This window comes from Erithacus rubecula, assembly GCF_903797595.1.
Source record: "Erithacus rubecula genome assembly, chromosome: 5".
Taxonomy (NCBI): domain Eukaryota; kingdom Metazoa; phylum Chordata; class Aves; order Passeriformes; family Muscicapidae; genus Erithacus; species Erithacus rubecula.
The window spans coordinates 46,612,831-46,629,489 of NC_136687.1; the positions used below are offsets into that span (position 1 = coordinate 46,612,831).

The 16,659-nt window shown below is 44.0% G+C and overlaps 1 protein-coding gene across 1 annotated transcript in view; it reads right to left on the reverse strand.

Moving 5' to 3' along the window:
• Positions 1-13,943, reverse strand: part of ARHGEF38 (Rho guanine nucleotide exchange factor 38) — a 40,599-nt gene extending 26,656 nt beyond the window's left edge. Inside the window, exons 1-3 of the mRNA XM_079306773.1 lie at positions 13,525-13,943; positions 2,615-2,814; positions 111-234 (exon numbers count right to left, since the gene is read on the reverse strand). Of these exons, the coding sequence (XP_079162899.1) occupies positions 111-234; positions 2,615-2,814; positions 13,525-13,705 (505 nt within the window). The 5' untranslated portion in view covers positions 13,706-13,943. The remainder of the gene's footprint in view (positions 1-110; positions 235-2,614; positions 2,815-13,524) is intronic.
• Between the last annotated feature and the right edge of the window lie 2,716 nt (positions 13,944-16,659).

A 16,659-nucleotide genomic window follows, 5' to 3' on the forward strand; every position in this document is an offset into this window, starting at 1 on the left:
CCAGCCTCTGAGAGGGGTACTAGCTAAGTCTGATGAGAGTAGAGGACAGGAGAGTGTTATGTTTATTCTTTCATGTAGCTTTGTAGAACTCAAGAGGACAGTAAACATACCGATTACTTGCATGGGTGGTTCCACATCTGTTGTGGCTTCTTCCAACAATGACAGCAGCTTGGCTGATAGCTGATGGACCAATTCAATGTTGCTAAACAAGCCATCCACGTCAAAGCGAGCAATCTAATGGAATACAAATATTAAGCAGCTACTGACAAAGGATAAAGAAGGACATTGTGTATTAGACAGCTTCTCTTGCTATTCCCTGAGTGTTCAACCCTCCAGGAAGCACCACTTCTGCAAAACTTCATATAAACATCCTCCTTGTGACTTCAAGGACACATACACCGTTTTCACACCATTATAATATGCTATATGCAGTTAACAAAGGGTATGTTATCAAGTGTTTTTAACCTTATTTTGCACTATCCCTAATCTGAAACTGTTTACTTAGGAAGGAAAAAAAAATCTGAATAAAGAAAAGATCCTTAGCTAGCTTTGAAATGTCTGTTTACTTTCCCACCGGGGAAAACAATAGTTGACAGTGGGTTTGATTCCCTCACTATCAGAGGCCACTGCATGAACTGGGAGCTTGGCACTTTGGTGCCAGCTGCCAAGTACAAAGACTTCTAGATAGCTGGTGCCATTCTAAGTTAGTTGTCCTGTAAATCCAAACTCAAGATCATATAACTTCCACTAAAACAAATACATTTACAATTCAGGATATTCATACAACCTAAAGAATTCTTACTGAGCCTGGGCACACAACAGTTAATTGTATCAATTCTACCAGCAGAAATTTTGTTTCTGTGTCCCTACTCATTTTAGAGGAAGTAAAAGATTTCCAGGACACATACTTTTCATTGCACAGCAGGGCAATAGTTACTATTCGGGGCCATTGGAGATAACCAGCAGTGATGTGCTTATACTGAGAACAAAGACAAGACCAATTTCATTACCCATATTGATACTCTCTGAATCTACCTCTCCATTTGGAAGAGAATTGCTGATTTACATAGCAGCTTACCAGATGCCAGGAGGATCAAATTGCATTCTATTGTAACAAAATCAGAAATTCACTTTCAGTACTGATGCAGTTAATTTCTTTATAAGCATTATAGGGGCTAAAACATCCATTTGGAAATATGAAACAGGTTCATTGCTAGACCAATTTTCTAAACACATTACAAACTTTCAATATGGTAGTTTATTGGAGAGCTAGCATTAAAAACATATAACATTCCTGAAAGCCTTTCAAAAATGCAGAGGTTATTAAATTAAGACAGCTATAATCTCTAAATTACTTTTACTGTACACATCTAGCACAGGACTTCTAACCTCCTCCCTGACATGTCTAAATTGTATTTGGAACTACACTGTGCATAGACACTTTCACACATTAACAGTGACAAAGGACAGAATCAAAAAGAATGTTTTCAGTTGAGTGAAAAAGAGTGACGGAATACGGCACATTTGTCAAAAGATCTCAGCGAGTTCAACCAGGGAATGCTCTTGCTCAGTGCTGGCCTGGCTGGGGAGGAAGTCAAGTGGAGACCACTTCTAAGTGGATGAATGAGTGAGGGAGGAAGAAGTCAAGAACTCCTTAAAGTTATGTCAGCAGATGCCAGCTCTTCTGAAGAGGGGTTGGAACAAATTGTGACAGAGTTTTAGGAAAGCAGAAAGGTCCTGCTGGAGTTTTAACAGCACAGGTTAAGAGGAATTGCCAATGTCACCTAAAGACACTTTGGCCTCTGCACCTGTATTTTGCCACTAGTTGAATACAAAACCCCACATAGAAAATATGTAGGTTAAGGTCTGCTTAAAATTATTTTTATTCTTTTTTTGCAACAGATGTAATTTATGCAGCCTCTGTAAATACTATGTTTCAGGCCTCATAAACACAAATCCTCCTCTGGACAATCTCCTCTATTCCCAGCATAATTTTTCTACAAATTGAAATACTGTTGAGGAAAAGGTGCTCTTTGAAGTCTCCGCTTAAAAAGAAAATAGGTATCATTTGCCTTATAACATCTTTCCCATGAAAGGTAACTTATGAGCCTTCTTTTTTAAATGCAACTCTTTTGTGCGGATACAAATTTCCCAAGTCTTCACTGGCCTGTCAAACATGGTATTTATCCAGCATAGTTGTCTGAAATGATGGACAAAGTTATCCTAACAATTGAATTTAACTTTGATGCAGAGATTCATGCCATTCCAGTCTCCATGGTGGAAAACAACTTCATTTTGGGCGTACCAGTAAAAATCTGCCATGGCACATAGCAAGGGTTATAACTCCAGAGCAGAAGGGAGAGGTGGAAGTTGCTACTTCAGCAGGGATGTAATATCCAAGCTAGCCTCTGGACAAGTACCTCAATGCAGGCTTTGCACAAGTGAAGCACAAGTGGTCAGGAGCATATCTGCCCTTCCACCAGAGCCCTGACACATCTCAGCACCATGCCACTCTTGTCCTGACACAGTGTTTGTGTGGAGATTGTCCGCAAGCAGAACGTGGCTGAGATGAGACCTTGGCATCACCACCTCATCCTCCAGCCCCAGCACTCACCTGCTTGTTTCTCAGGGGCTGAATCACTTCCTTGATGCAGAGATCCAGATCGCTGATATAATCTTTCTCTGTCTGTATGAGCTCTTCGATGATCTTCACCCTCCTGTCCATCATGCGTCTGCTGACTTCCTCTTCTTCTTCTTCATCCTCCTGCGGGGGGTTGTCAGGGGTTGAGGCCACCACCTGTGGAGCCATTTTTTCTGTTGAAAAAGGGAAGAGATTTGTGAGGAGTGTCATAATGCCACATGCTCACCCAGCTTGCCCTGCATGATTGTGGGTGCACAAATGTCCATGGTGAGCAGGAAAAGAAGCATAAGAAATGGTAAACCCAAATCACACTGAGTGCCATCCCATCTCCTTCTTCTGAAAGTGGATATGGGTATGCCAAAGCAACTCATATATTTGACCTTAAGAGATAACCCATCACTGGCTTCGCTGCCTTAGAAATTACATATTGGGCAGAAATTTTCTATGGAGCATGGGAGAGTCTGATTCTTGTCACACTGAAATTCAAGGATAGCTGATGCCCTTCTACTCCTTTGAAAACACAGTCGTGGTCTGACATCTATTATGGTTTGGAGGATGCAAAAACAGTGTGCTTCTGTGAAAGAAAAAGGCTGTTTACCATAAGAAAGCTTCACAATAATAACCTTTGTTCTGTACAATGTAACGTTGGGTCTATTCTTGGGAAATTGAGGACTGCAAGTACTGGATGACAAACTTTCAAGTGAAGACAATGTTACTAACAATGATGATGAATGCTCCAGCTCTGTTCAAAAATAATTTCTTGAAAGAGACAAAGAAATTCAAGGAGAATATGGGAAAACCTTTCATGATCAATAACAACCATTTCTTGGAACAGAGATCATTTGGATTAGGACATTCTTCACTGATTTTTCAGTACTTAACACCCAGGATATCTGATTTGTTTCAAATACATGAAAATGCAAGTGACTCTTCTGCAGATGGGTAATTTATGTACATTACAGGACCTGCACACAATCTACTTATCTGTAATGATAGTCTTCCCACTTGCAGGTCCATAAGCCAGCCTGCAGATATCCATGTCAGCTGTAAAAGGGCACTGACTTTTATCTGTGTACATTGGTAATTTATATTTTCCATTAAGAAACACAGACACAAAACCCAAAAACAAACAAACAAAACAAAAAACAAAAATAAAAACGAAACCAAAACAACAACAACAACAATTTTAAAAAAGCCCACAAGTCAAAGATTTCGGAGGCTAATCTGGTGTTTTTCTGCTAGCCACAAGATGGTGCAGAGTACCAACAAAGATGGACATATCATTAACATGCTCAAGTCTACATCACTCAGGCTGAGCTTTGACAGCATCAGCTTTTATTGCTCAGCAGCAAAGGATGGGAATCTCTGCTGAAAGTCAGACTGCTACACCTTCATGTCAGCTCCTTGTACAGACTGTACTGAAGGAGGCAATAACATACAGTATCAGGTGCTTTGCTCACTGATTATATTGCAGTTATTTGAATTGATTGTTAAGGGTAAGGTCAGGAGCACTCCAGTGAGCACTGAACAGCACAACTCACCCATACAACAGCAGCCAGGGCTGTAAAGCATAACCCACAGCTGGACCTGTGGGAGCCAAGAGCATTCAGGACAGAGGGCTTTGGGCCATCTTCCAAAAGGAGGTGTAAAATACAATAAATCAAATGTATCATCTTCTCCTACCCCTTCTACAATTATGCTGATCACTGATAATTCAGAAAGGACAGGTTTTTTATTAATGACTCTCCCACCAGGTTTTCAAGTGAGACTGATGTGACCACAGATAGTTTTAAACAGCTGATTTTGAGATGGCATCTTTATCTCTACACCAGTAGTTTTAAACAGTGAGGACCAAAAATCTAAACAGACTGAGTGGGGGGATGGAAGGCAGAGGAGTAGGAGAGCTGTTTTCTCAAACTTTTTTGTATTGAGATACACTTTTCAGCTTGCAGTTTCTAGCCTTGAAGTTTGTGTATACCACAGGCATGAACATTTTGTCCTCAAGTTTGTACAGAGACAATAAAATGGAAACATTAAGAGGATGTCTCCCCTCTGCAAGGCCTTGGCTATCAAAAGAATTTTAGGCTTAACCTTGCCCTGGTAAGTTTGTGCTGGTGTGAGTGCATGATCTGCATGAGAGTTTGCACTGCTGCAGAGTTCACCCACCAAAGGTGTTGTGTGCTGGATATTACAGACTCTGCCCTTTAGTGAAGAGGAGAGCAAAACTGATACCAGTATCACTTCATAGCTCCCCCAGAGAAATTCACTGCTAGGACTGCTGAATGGGACCACTTTGCCCATTGCTGACATGCTAAACCAGCGGGTAGTTTTTCTTCTAAAACCTTACAGTATGTAACCACATTTATAAATTCACAAGGAACCACATAAACAATCCATTTCTACCCCAGTTTTGAACCAAAATGGGTATTTTTCTTGAGATTGGGTGTGAAAATGTTTGCATGCATGTAACTGTGTGTGAAGAGTTCAGGGAAACTCCTGAGAAAGCACAGAGAGGAAGATCTCAGAAGTGTAGTTTTGTCTCAGATGCAAATGTTATCAGATGGAATTTTAAGGTAAACACAAGATGCTGTACAAAAGAACTTTCTAATCTTTTATACTGGTGGCAGGGGAGGCCATTATATGAGCAAAATAAAGCCGCTGTATTTCACTTCAGGCTGGAAGTCATAGTCCCTTGAGAGGGTGTTCTTTCAGTTTGTGTCATTAGATAGCCCTGATCAAATTTGATTCTTGAATTATGTCAGGGCTCATCTTTTACCATTATTGCATGATAGATAATAATGCCAGGAAAGAAAAACTATTCTCTACAGGAAGAAGTAATCACAAGAAATATCAGTTAGACACTGTTTCCTTACAGAAAACATGTTTTTTAATAAATGTTTCCTTTTGTTAAATGTAATATAATTTTCCATTTTCACTCAATATGTTCACTTTTTCATTTCAGGCATATCTGTCTCTATAGAATGCAACAGCAAGATCTTGAAGTGATGATTACAGCCAAAACGCATGATTTCATGTTCAGCTGATTGCTTTTGACCAGTTTGAGAACCAGTTTGCTGAAATCCTTGTGGAGTTTTATGCAAGTTTAATGAATGCACAAACAGTGAGTGCATATCTGGAATATAATCAGACTCATTTCTACCCGGTAATGTGCAGCAGCCCTGGAACAGTTGAAGAGAGGATTAGCAGGAAAAAACATCTCTGAGAATTAACTGCTACAGTAAGAACTTGACTCATTTGTCCTCAGAGATACCAGGTATAGAAAAATGAAAAAGTAGTCTGTTGGATAGATTATTAAATCATTGTGTCTTAAGGCCAGTTTACAAAAAGCTAACTGGTACTTTTACTAGACATAAGAATAAAAAGTAGAAAGCAATGTTTTTAATTAATGCTTTTGTGATGTCAGCTATCTGCAGGAGTTGCCTTTCTGGAGGACATTTGTTTGGAGATGACTGGGGTTTTTCAACCGTAGATTGAAGTACATGGCTCTAGTTGCATGAAACAAGAGGTTCATTATGCGATGACAAAGAAGCCACGTCTTACATAAACAGTTTATTGCAAGTCTAAAGTGAAGTCTAAAGATGTCCCCCAGATGAAGACATCCCACAATGTGGTGGGAACATGGAGGAACAGAGCTTGCAATGTGCAAATGCAGCAGCTCTCTTCCAGGCCCAGGGGGACTAGGGGGGACTGCTCCAATCAGCTTAGAGGTAGGAGAGGCAGGTTTGCCTCAGTCCACAGTTGCAGAAAGGAACCAGGGTCTAAACACACCTGAAAGCAACATCAAAATGCAACTGACATTAAATCTTGGGATCCAAAGCAATAATGTAACTTTTAAAAGAGGGAAGAAAGAGAGAAAATCAGAAGAGTAGGAAAATGCCAGAGTGATGACAAGAAGCACAGCGAAGGGGTTACCAGCACCACGGGTCCAGCGCTGGCTGATGCGGTGCCATGGGAGAGATCCGCACGGGAGCAGCGGGTCCTTCTCCGGAGAAGCCTCTCCCAGAGCAGCCCAGTGGCCCAGCGAGGGAGCAGGGCCACAGCAGCAGGACCAGAGCGGGACAGGGAGCACGGGCAGCCTCATTGGAGCAGCCAGGACAGCGAAGGGCAGCACAGGCAGCAGAAGATTCCGGCACTGTGAAGGTTTTTTGCGGCGCAGCCCCCTGTGACAGCTTAGGCATTTGCTTTTAGAGGGTTTTGAGAGTGGCAGTCGTCACATCCGTTTCATAAAGCTCATGGGCTGGCTCCCTGCTGTATCAAAAAGTTTGCTGCTTGCTCGCTTAATGTATCAAAAGTTTGCTGCTCATTCCTCTGGTGTATCAAAAGTCTGCTGCTCGCTTAGTGTATCAACTACAAGCTCTATTAATAACTTTCACCAGGATGCCTCATTTTCTAATACAGCATTTTCTTAAGGTTTTGTTAAAGGTAACTTAACACCTTAATTTTCAAACCTTAATCTTTGAAGAGGTAATGGAGCAACATTCCTTATATTTTACTTGCTCACTACAAGGACCCACAGCAAGCGACCAGAGGAGCAGCCATAGCAGGCCTGCAAGATCTCTGTGCATGAATCTCCCTGGTTTTCATGCCTAGAGAGTGAGCAGCTCCAAGAGGATTGTCCTATCTATCCTTCCTGCCAGGTAAGATGGTCTGATTGGATACTATGTATGCCCTTGGTGTGGGGACCCGGATCTATCCCCATCCCGTGCTTCCCATGTGTAACCAAAGGTACTAGCTCAGAATATAGGAATAAGTACAGTGATGCTGGTGTGTGGAGTGAGTTACAGACCTTTTCCTTACCTAGGCAGCCTTTGAAAAATGCTAAAGGAACTCAAGTTCTGCGCTCGCACTGCACAGATAGGAGGATTTTGCCTGGCACAAGGGACTGGTGAAGGCATAAGTTATCAAAGTATAACAAACAAATTACAGAATTACTGTGTTTTCACGTGTGAAACATGAGTCTTGTATCACCCTGGATAAATTATTCCTCTGTGAAAGCAAGTCCTCAGATAGCCTGTACCCTCAGATAACCTAGCTATTACAGACGGGAATGTACACTGGCTTTTATCAGCTGGATTTGGGAATGAAATGCAGGCAGCCAAGTCCAGAGACTGCAGCTTTCCTCTCCCTCCTCACGCTGTCGCTCTGGCTCTGTTTTCTACATGCCCGCGTCCACTGCAGGTGCTGGGAAGGCTGCAGGGCACTGAGACACCAGGATCTGTGGAAATGAGGGAGCTTGAAATAGGACAAGCTGTGGGGAAGGATGGAGTGTGACACTATGAGCAGACCAAGAGCATCACATGAGACAACACGCAAGAGTTTTACTCCAGATGCCCCTCCCTTTGTGAGGGACCACAAGGGGTGTCCTTACAGTTCCCACCAGAGTTCTCACAGTGCAAACTGTGGTGCAAACGTGGTGCGAATCAGACCCCTGAAGACCAAGTCGGGTATTGAAATACAAAAAGTATTGGGAGGGGCTTGAGGAAAACGGGTTTGTTTTTTTTTGTTTTTTTTCTGAGAGGCTCAGTGAAAGAGCAGCATTGCTCTGTAGCCTGTGCACAGGCTGTGAGCAACACATACAAAAAGCCCCTTATCTGAACCCAGGAGGAAAACGCTGCAGGGCCAGAATGACCTTGCACCCCTTATTCCTGGGCAACAGGTTTGCTTATAAAATCTGCATCAGAGACTTCCGTGCAATTAGGTCATTCGATCTTTGATCATTTTTCTGTTCCATAAGGTACAGAGCATATTTACATTCAACGCGCAGGTTCTTTCTTCTATTCCTTGACAGCAGACCGCTCTAATTATGTGTGTGCTGACAGGGCTACAGAGAGCTCCCATGTGACCGCGCTGGAAGGGAAGAAAGCTTATCACCAGGTGACAGAAGAATGCCCTTATTGTTAGCTCCGATACTTACAAATAAACCTTTCCAGGGTGTCACATACCGGTATAAATACACCACCCCTGTGGCACTGAGCTAATATGTTAATAAAGCAGGAACTAAGGAAGGGCTGTACCTGAACTGCTTTCTCCAGGACACAAGCACCTCAAGATTTGGCATGGATTAGCTGTATGAACTGAGGGCCGTGTGGCCCACAATGCAAAGTATCCCAAATAATAAAATGTTTGCTAATATGCTCAGAGAAGGATCCGTAAACCCCCTCGTGTCCCAGTCCTCCCTCCGGCTGCAGTTCCTAGTCCTGCTGTGGCAGCTCCTAGGAGTCCTCAGCCCACGGCAGGGCTTGGCTGTGCTAAGTGCTGTGCAAACACTGCGGCACAACATGGAATCCGCTCTGAAAAGATGAGCTCGCTTCCCAGCCTGACAGACACTGCAAGAAGTTCAAGGAATAACTCCCGCTTTATTGCAGCACAAGTTAACAGAATTAGATCCCCCGAGCCTAAATTTGCATGGGAGAAAATAGAAGTATTTGTTCGATCGTGACTTCTCATAACAGGGCACAGGGGGGAGAACTTTCATCGAGCCATCTCCTGCACTTCAGGAAATAATCTGAAATTTTACTCCTTACTGTACTTTAGTAAACCATGGATCGATACATTCTGCAGTGAAATAAATTATCTGCATTTTAGCCCATACAAAGTTAGCACAAAGCAAACAAGGAACTGGGGAGTGGCGCAGAGGATGGTTACACCTGGTGGGAGGTGCAAGAGGCTGAGAGCATGGGCAGCCCTTGCAGGAAGGAGGGGTGTGCTCTGCAAGCAGGGAGGAGGATGGGATGGAGAAAGGTGCCCTGCTTGAGATGGAGTAAAGCTGGATGAGTTGCCTCTGACTGAGCTTTTGTACACGAAGGGATAGTAGCTTTCCAATAATTTGTATAATTTTGTTGGTTTCTGCATCATTACTGGTGTTGTTTATTTCTCATAACTGCATTAGACAGAGAAAACACACAACATTCAGGGTTCAGATGTGAGCTCTGAGGAAGTGTATTGTGGTAGCTGTGTGATTTGAATCACTATCTAATACAGGAAGGTCCCTGATGCATTTTAAATTGAAGGATGTGCAAATCATTTACCAGGGCAGCTGACCCATTCACTGCCAAAGTTGTTAATATGCAATAATTTGTAAGACAAGGTGCTTTTTTTGAGGCATGAATTATCTCACTGAGCACGGCAAATGTGATCTGATTCCTTCAGGAAACCCACCACTTTCTATAGCTCATTTTCCACACCAAGCACAAGTTTGGCATACAATTATTAACAAAACCCAGGAATCTGCCCAAAACCTAACAGACAGTGAATTATGCTTTAAATGCCTTTTCATGGTCTGCCCTTTTTAGTTAATAGCATCTAATCCCATTAACACTACGTGTTAATCTGCCCTGATCTTGCAAACATTTATGTGCCAATAACCACATCAACCAAACTCCTTTTATCTAAATACACAGGTACTCACAGACTGGAAGCTTTGGGTTAATTTAAAGACTGATCCCAACATTCATACAATACATAAATATTAATATAGTTACTCTTAAAGCTGCTACTGATGGATTTTCACTGTAGAAAAGATAACTCCTACCAGTTAAACAGCTATCGATAATACATTTGAAAATAGAGATGCTAAATATCACTTTTTGTTTTGCAACTTCTTCATTCCTCTTGAAAGAACACACTTGCAGAATCTTCTAGTGAACATAGAGCAGAGAAACACATAGAAATGTCACAGGAGCTCTGCCTTAGCTCTTACAATGATCCTTGATATTATTTCTGTGTCTCCACCACAGATGCTAGTGAATATATCTTCCTCAACCCCACTCTCCCTCTTAGAAAAGTGATGTCCAGCTGATGGAAGAAATATATATGTCCTGATCAAGGTGTTCCTAGACTCTTCCAAGCATGCAAGTACAATCTGAGTTCTAAATGACTGCATGGTTTTATCATGAACCTGGCATTTGATAGCAATCACCTCATTTTTCCCCTATCTAAAATGGGGCTGGTAGGCATTTCGTTATCTCTCAGGATGAGCTGAAGTACAGGCACGAATGCTTGCCAAACTCCTTGAGAATATAATAGTTACTTTGCATCTTATTTCCTTTTTAAAAAAAGTAAAGTCAAGAAGTGTTGCACGGCCATTCACAACAGATAAGCTATCGAATAGATGCATCTACCATAGTCATTAACCATGAAAAGGCTTTCTTGTGTCTTAACGAATCCTTAAAGTGAAAGACACTTGCAGAAGCTTTCACCTTTGGCAATGGTATTGTGTACTGCTGTTTGTAGACTGACAGAACAAACCACATCGATTACCCTGGAGATCTAGAGTGAGAAAGGCTCTTTCCCATTCTTCATAGAGAAGATTGGTTTACTGCATAAAACAAAACTTAAAAGAAATCCAAGTGCAGAAATTTGAATTCTTAGGAGTTTTTATGCCTGGCTGCTTGCTCTCTTGGGCTTTTTGGTTTGTTCTATTCACAGGCTTTTATTTGGGGACCTCTATTTCCACCACACTGAATTGCATTTTGAGCATATACTTCAGAGCTGCTGGAAATGGCTGTGGCGGGGCAACAGCCCAGTTCCTACTCAGGGAAATCTTTAGAGCATGGGGAAGAAAAGGGCCCTTGAGAGATGCCTTATCCATGCTCCACCTTGCACAAATGTAGTGCAGTGCTGATGTAGGTGCCAGAGTGTGAAAAGACACCTTGGTCCCTGAGCTCTGCCTGGCTGCCTGGCACTAGCACAGATCGGGGTCTGCAGCCCCTGAGTTTTACCTGTGGAAACCTGCCCCACTCACAGATTTTCTTCTGCAGGGCTTGCTGCTGTTGCATCTCTCTTACACATCCTTGTCTGTGCTAGTGCTTACCCCAGGTCTGCAGATTATGTGTTAGAGAACGTATTAGCAGGGGACTGTAGAAGAGAGAGGCAACTAAACACAGAGTTTTTCCCACAATTCCTATTGGAAACAAGTTCGAATTTGCCATCTGTATCTTTTTACAAAGCATTTACCACTGTAGGGTGATCAGAAAGTCCCAACCAGGCCACACACACCAGACTGGCTGTCACCAACAGAGCTGCTGGGTTTTCTGAACAAGAATGGAAAACTGGAAAGGTTTGTGTCAACAAAACCACTTCCCTCACCTTGCAGAAAGCTGCTTTGCATCCAACTGTTACGAGAGAAATGCAGAGCATAAAGGTGTACAACCACAGCATTTTGTCACTGTTGGCAGGTAGCCAGCATTAGGTCCGGGATCCGTGATCCTTATCAGATTCAGGCACATCTACCTCAGAAAATTTGATCCAGGTCAGGCCTTGGCACAAAACTGCATTTCTATGGTGACTGCAAATATATTTCATAGGAATTTCTACTGTCTTTGTATTTTCAGTCTGAGGACAGCCAACTTCTAATCCGATGCAAAGCCTGCAGGTACCTTGTTAACCAGTCACTGTTTTTCTCAAACAAACTCAAGCACACAGAGTGAGCTGATACCTGACTGTGCTTTGCAATACACAGCCGTGGCAGCCTCAGCATGTGGCAGGAGCTGTAAAGCTGGATTTACTGTCTCCTTGGACTGCTGCCATAAACATAACCTCACACTCCACCATGACTTCCTGGGCTTGCCCCCTGCCTCTACTTCAGATTTTTTAACAGGAGACATGCATGGTCTGAATACAGCTGACACAGGACAGAAAGATTTCACACCTTTTTGCTGGATACTTCTCTGATAAACTTGACCTCACCTGACCAACCCCGTTCATGAGTTAAAATCTGCTGATTTAATGGGACATGTGCCAGGAGCTTGCCACAGTGATCCCTGCTTGTGCCCGGAAACACCCCTGCCAAATTCCTGAATCTTGGGCCTGACTTAATGGAGTATTTTTCACCTTCTCATTGATTAGCTGTCATGAGGAGGGAATAGCACAATTGATGAACCTCTCTGTTCTCAGCATATGCAGTCCCCATAGAAAACCTATTATTTTCAGGCTTATTATTTTATTTTCTGCTTTTATTGTCTCTCTGAAGCAATGCTACTTCCTAATTAAGTGCATCAAAACCACAATACAGCAATCCAAAGTATTTTTCTATTTTATTTCCTCATAAAGGATTATGGTTGCAGGAATGACTGCCACTAAGCAGTTAGAGCACTATTAGTAATACACGCTTATCATATAATAATACTCAAACCCCATTGTTCAAGACCCTGGAAACCCACAGAAATCCATCAGTTGGTGTTCCAGAGTGCTCCCAGAAACTGCCATTCACATTCCTCATGCTTTTCCTCAATTTGTGATATCACATTTAATTTTTGATTGACAAGCCCCCCACTGACATTTTACTACAATTTGTGGTCCATATGCAATTTGGTTATTTGAAAAGCAACTCTCCCCATAATCGCAGAATGATATAATTTGCATCAGTATATCCGTCCAAACATGTATTTGGACATACTTTAGTTCAGGCTTGGACAATCTATGCAACAGTTTATAGACCAGAATATTTTTAATTGAGGAGAAAAAAAAAAAAAAGCCCTTGATGCTTCTAATGACTTGACACATACCCCACTTAATACGACAGCCAAAGACAGATAGGATGGATATTTTCACATCACTGTGTTGCAAATGCTTTCTCGTGAATGAGAAAGATTTTGGTTGCATACAAGGAATGCACCAAAATCTTCTATTATACTTTGTGTCCCGTCTACAAAACGTATTTAGAAAAATTAGGGGAAACATGACACAGTGTGAAGGTGGGGGGCAAGGGTGAGAGGGACAATTGGTCATTCCAGCTGTGGGTGTGGGGGGCAGAGCCTGCCATTCCCTTCTTTATCTGAAGGCTGCAGCCGGGAGGGCATGGAGACACCACCCCAGCTCAGAGCATCCCTGGCAGCAGAGCGCCGAACAAGCTCCCCCAGTACCTTGCAATTTTTGGCTGTACTCTGTCCTGTCGGACTGACTCCTCCTCAAGCTGCCGTGGTCCCCGGTGGTGCTCTCTACCACGGGCTCCGTCCTCCTCCTCTGCCCCATGTACAGCTTTTTCCTTAGCAGGGTCAAATTCCTCTTCCTTCCCCCGGTGCCTTCCTTTCCCGGACAGTCCATGCTCGCCACGGACAGCCTCGCTTGGTGCTGGTGGTAACGAGAGGGCAATAGCTTGATTTCCAGGGAGGTGACCTCCCTGCCCAGGTGAAGGCTGGTTGCTCTGGGCTTGGGTTTGCAGCAGGGCTCGCCAGTCTCCGCAGAGCCCCGGGCTCAGCCCTGCCACCTGTGCCGGAGCAGCTCCACCCCCGGGAAGCTGCCGCCCCGGGCAGCGTTTGCATTCACCTGCCCTGTGTGCAGGCGCGCCTGGCGGGGCCGCTTTCGGAGCCAGCCCCAAACCGCAGCCATTCCAGGGCCCTCTCCTGCCGCAGGGCACGCTCCTCACCCCGCCATGGCCCGGGGCTGCCGGCACAGAGAGCGGGAATTGCCTCCTCCCCGGCTCGGCAGGGCCCTTCCCTCTCTGCACTGCCGGGCAGCGGGAAGCAGAGGGAGAGGCAAATGGGAAGGGGACCCTCACTCCGACAGCGTGGTCACGACCCCAGACCCTTGCATAGCAAGTTGCATCTGCCAGTCTCCTGACCCCATTGAGAGGTGTAGCTTTTGGGCAGGAAACTCTGGATTTGCAGGTTTGAAAGGCGACCAATCCCCCAGGACAATGAAGAAAAGGGCTGAGAAGGACATAAAAACCCCTCCAGGGGGTAGGAAGCAGCATGGAGCTGATGCTTGTCTCAAACCAGGCTCTGTCCCGCTTTACACCATGCACAGAGAGGCCAAAGCCAAAAGCCTACAGAGGACCTGTGAAGGATACTGCAGCCAACTACCAAGCTGTGATAGCCAGGGGAGTGGGCACCAAAACACTTGCTCATAATGCCTCTGGATTAGCCCCTGGAAGAGCAATTATTATCCTGTCTGTTAGCAATGGCCTCTGGCACACATGTACTGTCTAGTGATCCTCTGTAGTGCCGGTCTAATCAAGCTCATGTCAAAACAGCAGGAGTTGCTGGCATCTAAGCTTGGACAGGACTTATCCTGGGAAGAGCCCCAACAGCCATCAGTAGCAATCACTGCTGCTGCCATGATACCCAGCCCTGCAAACCCTCGCTGCCAGAGGAAATGCCTGGTGGGAGCCCCGTGGTTCAGCCTAATCGGTGTCAGCCTCACGCACAATCATTGCCACAGCATCTGCCAGGGGACACAACTAATCCCTCTGACAGAACTCTCCCCCTGACAGAAGCTGGCAGAGCGTTTGGCTTTAGCACTGCCACACTGTGTCCCTGAAGGACTGTCTAGTAAAAAACAAGCTGGGATGAGGCGTAGTAGCGTAACCTCATTTCCAAGTTTTGTTTTTCTTTACAAAACTCGTCCTGCAACACAATCTCCTCATCAAAGCCCTTCATTTCTACCCAGTAGTGAAAAGAAGAGGTTATGAAACTGTTAAGCAATAGACTACGTCAAGTTGCAGCACCATGCCAGTGCTGCACAAAGTGTCCAGCCCAAACACAGTCTGGCATAGGAATAAAGTGGTGAGGGGAATACTGGGAAGACTTTGTGCTCACACAGAGAAGTCACATATTACATAGGCAATTCATGTGTTACGTCCTGCCTCCTCTTTGATATTTCCCAAGAAACTCTCTATTCTGCAAGTCAGACCACAAAAGTTCCTTGAAAGGCAGAGCAGTGGTGATAGCAGAGGCGTAGGCAGGGACAGACTGGTGACACACTTGTGACAAGCATCAAAGCTCCAGCAACAAGTAGTACACAGACTAAAGTGGGAGCTGAGGGAAATCAATCCATTTCCTTACACTGGGGACTTTGGGAGGAGCATTTTTTTTAAGCAATAGCTGGTATTTATCGAGGGTGGTAAAAGTGATTTAAACAGTCACCACCCTGACTGCCCCCCTTCCCCAGATGAGTTTGTTCCTATTATTGCTGCAGGGCGTAAACACATGCATTTGAGATGAGATGGAGGAACTGATCTGGCAGCAAACTCCTTCCCTTGCCCCTTTTCCCTGGGCTATTTTCTATCTGGATCTGTGCTCCTGATTAGTTCCTCAACCAGCTACGCAAGCAGTGGTGGCCGCATGAAGCAGGAGATGACGCAGGGCACATACGAACAGCTGTGGGTAGAGCTGATGGTTGCTCAAGCCAGAATTACCCAGAAAAGGTATCTCTCCCCACCAGGATTTTAGTGTCATGCTTCTCAGAAAACAGAGGTCCCATCATTTTATATGAGATTTCATTATATTTATTGAAATTAAAATGGTTTGGAGGAGAAGTGGGGAAAATACTTTGGCCGGGTGAAGGTAGAAGAACAAACTTAATAGAATTATTGGCATTGTAAGTTTTGACACACTTGCAGAGTTACAGCCAAGACAGGATATAGTAAAGTTTGCTCAGGTGTTTATTACGACAGCTCTACCCACATGCAAAAATTGTCTTCCTCTTCAACTCAGTCACAGAGGGTAAAAAGGTGGGTGCTCACTCAGCAACAAAATTGTTATGGGGAAAGCCAGCTGTAGTTGCCGCTGCTGTTTTACTTGGAATGGTTTACCTGGCTTTTGCCAGCAGCATTACTTTGGAGGCAGCAAGGAGCCCACAGCAGGCCTACACCACAGTTTAGAATGTAGATGAAAACTAACTGCAGCCTTAAAATATCTCCTCTGTGCCACCCAACATAGGAAAGGCTGAAAATACCATATCTTCTGTGATACTCCAAATGAGTGAGACATGTTCAGGACTGGTGGCTTCCCTATCCTCTTTGGAGGGAGGGAGATTTGAGACACAACCAGGTTTATCCATCATCACATTAAATCCCATCATGTATTTATACCAGTGGGCTATGCCTGTACAATCAGCAGGGGGATTACATAAAAACAATCAGATGTGCATTTGAGTAAGACAGCTATAAACTCTTATTACTGGTTGCCCATCTTTACTGATTATACCAAAATGCCACAGAAAGCATGGAGCAGAACTGTGTGTGAAGTACTCACAGCAGCAGGAGCAACTGTCTCTCA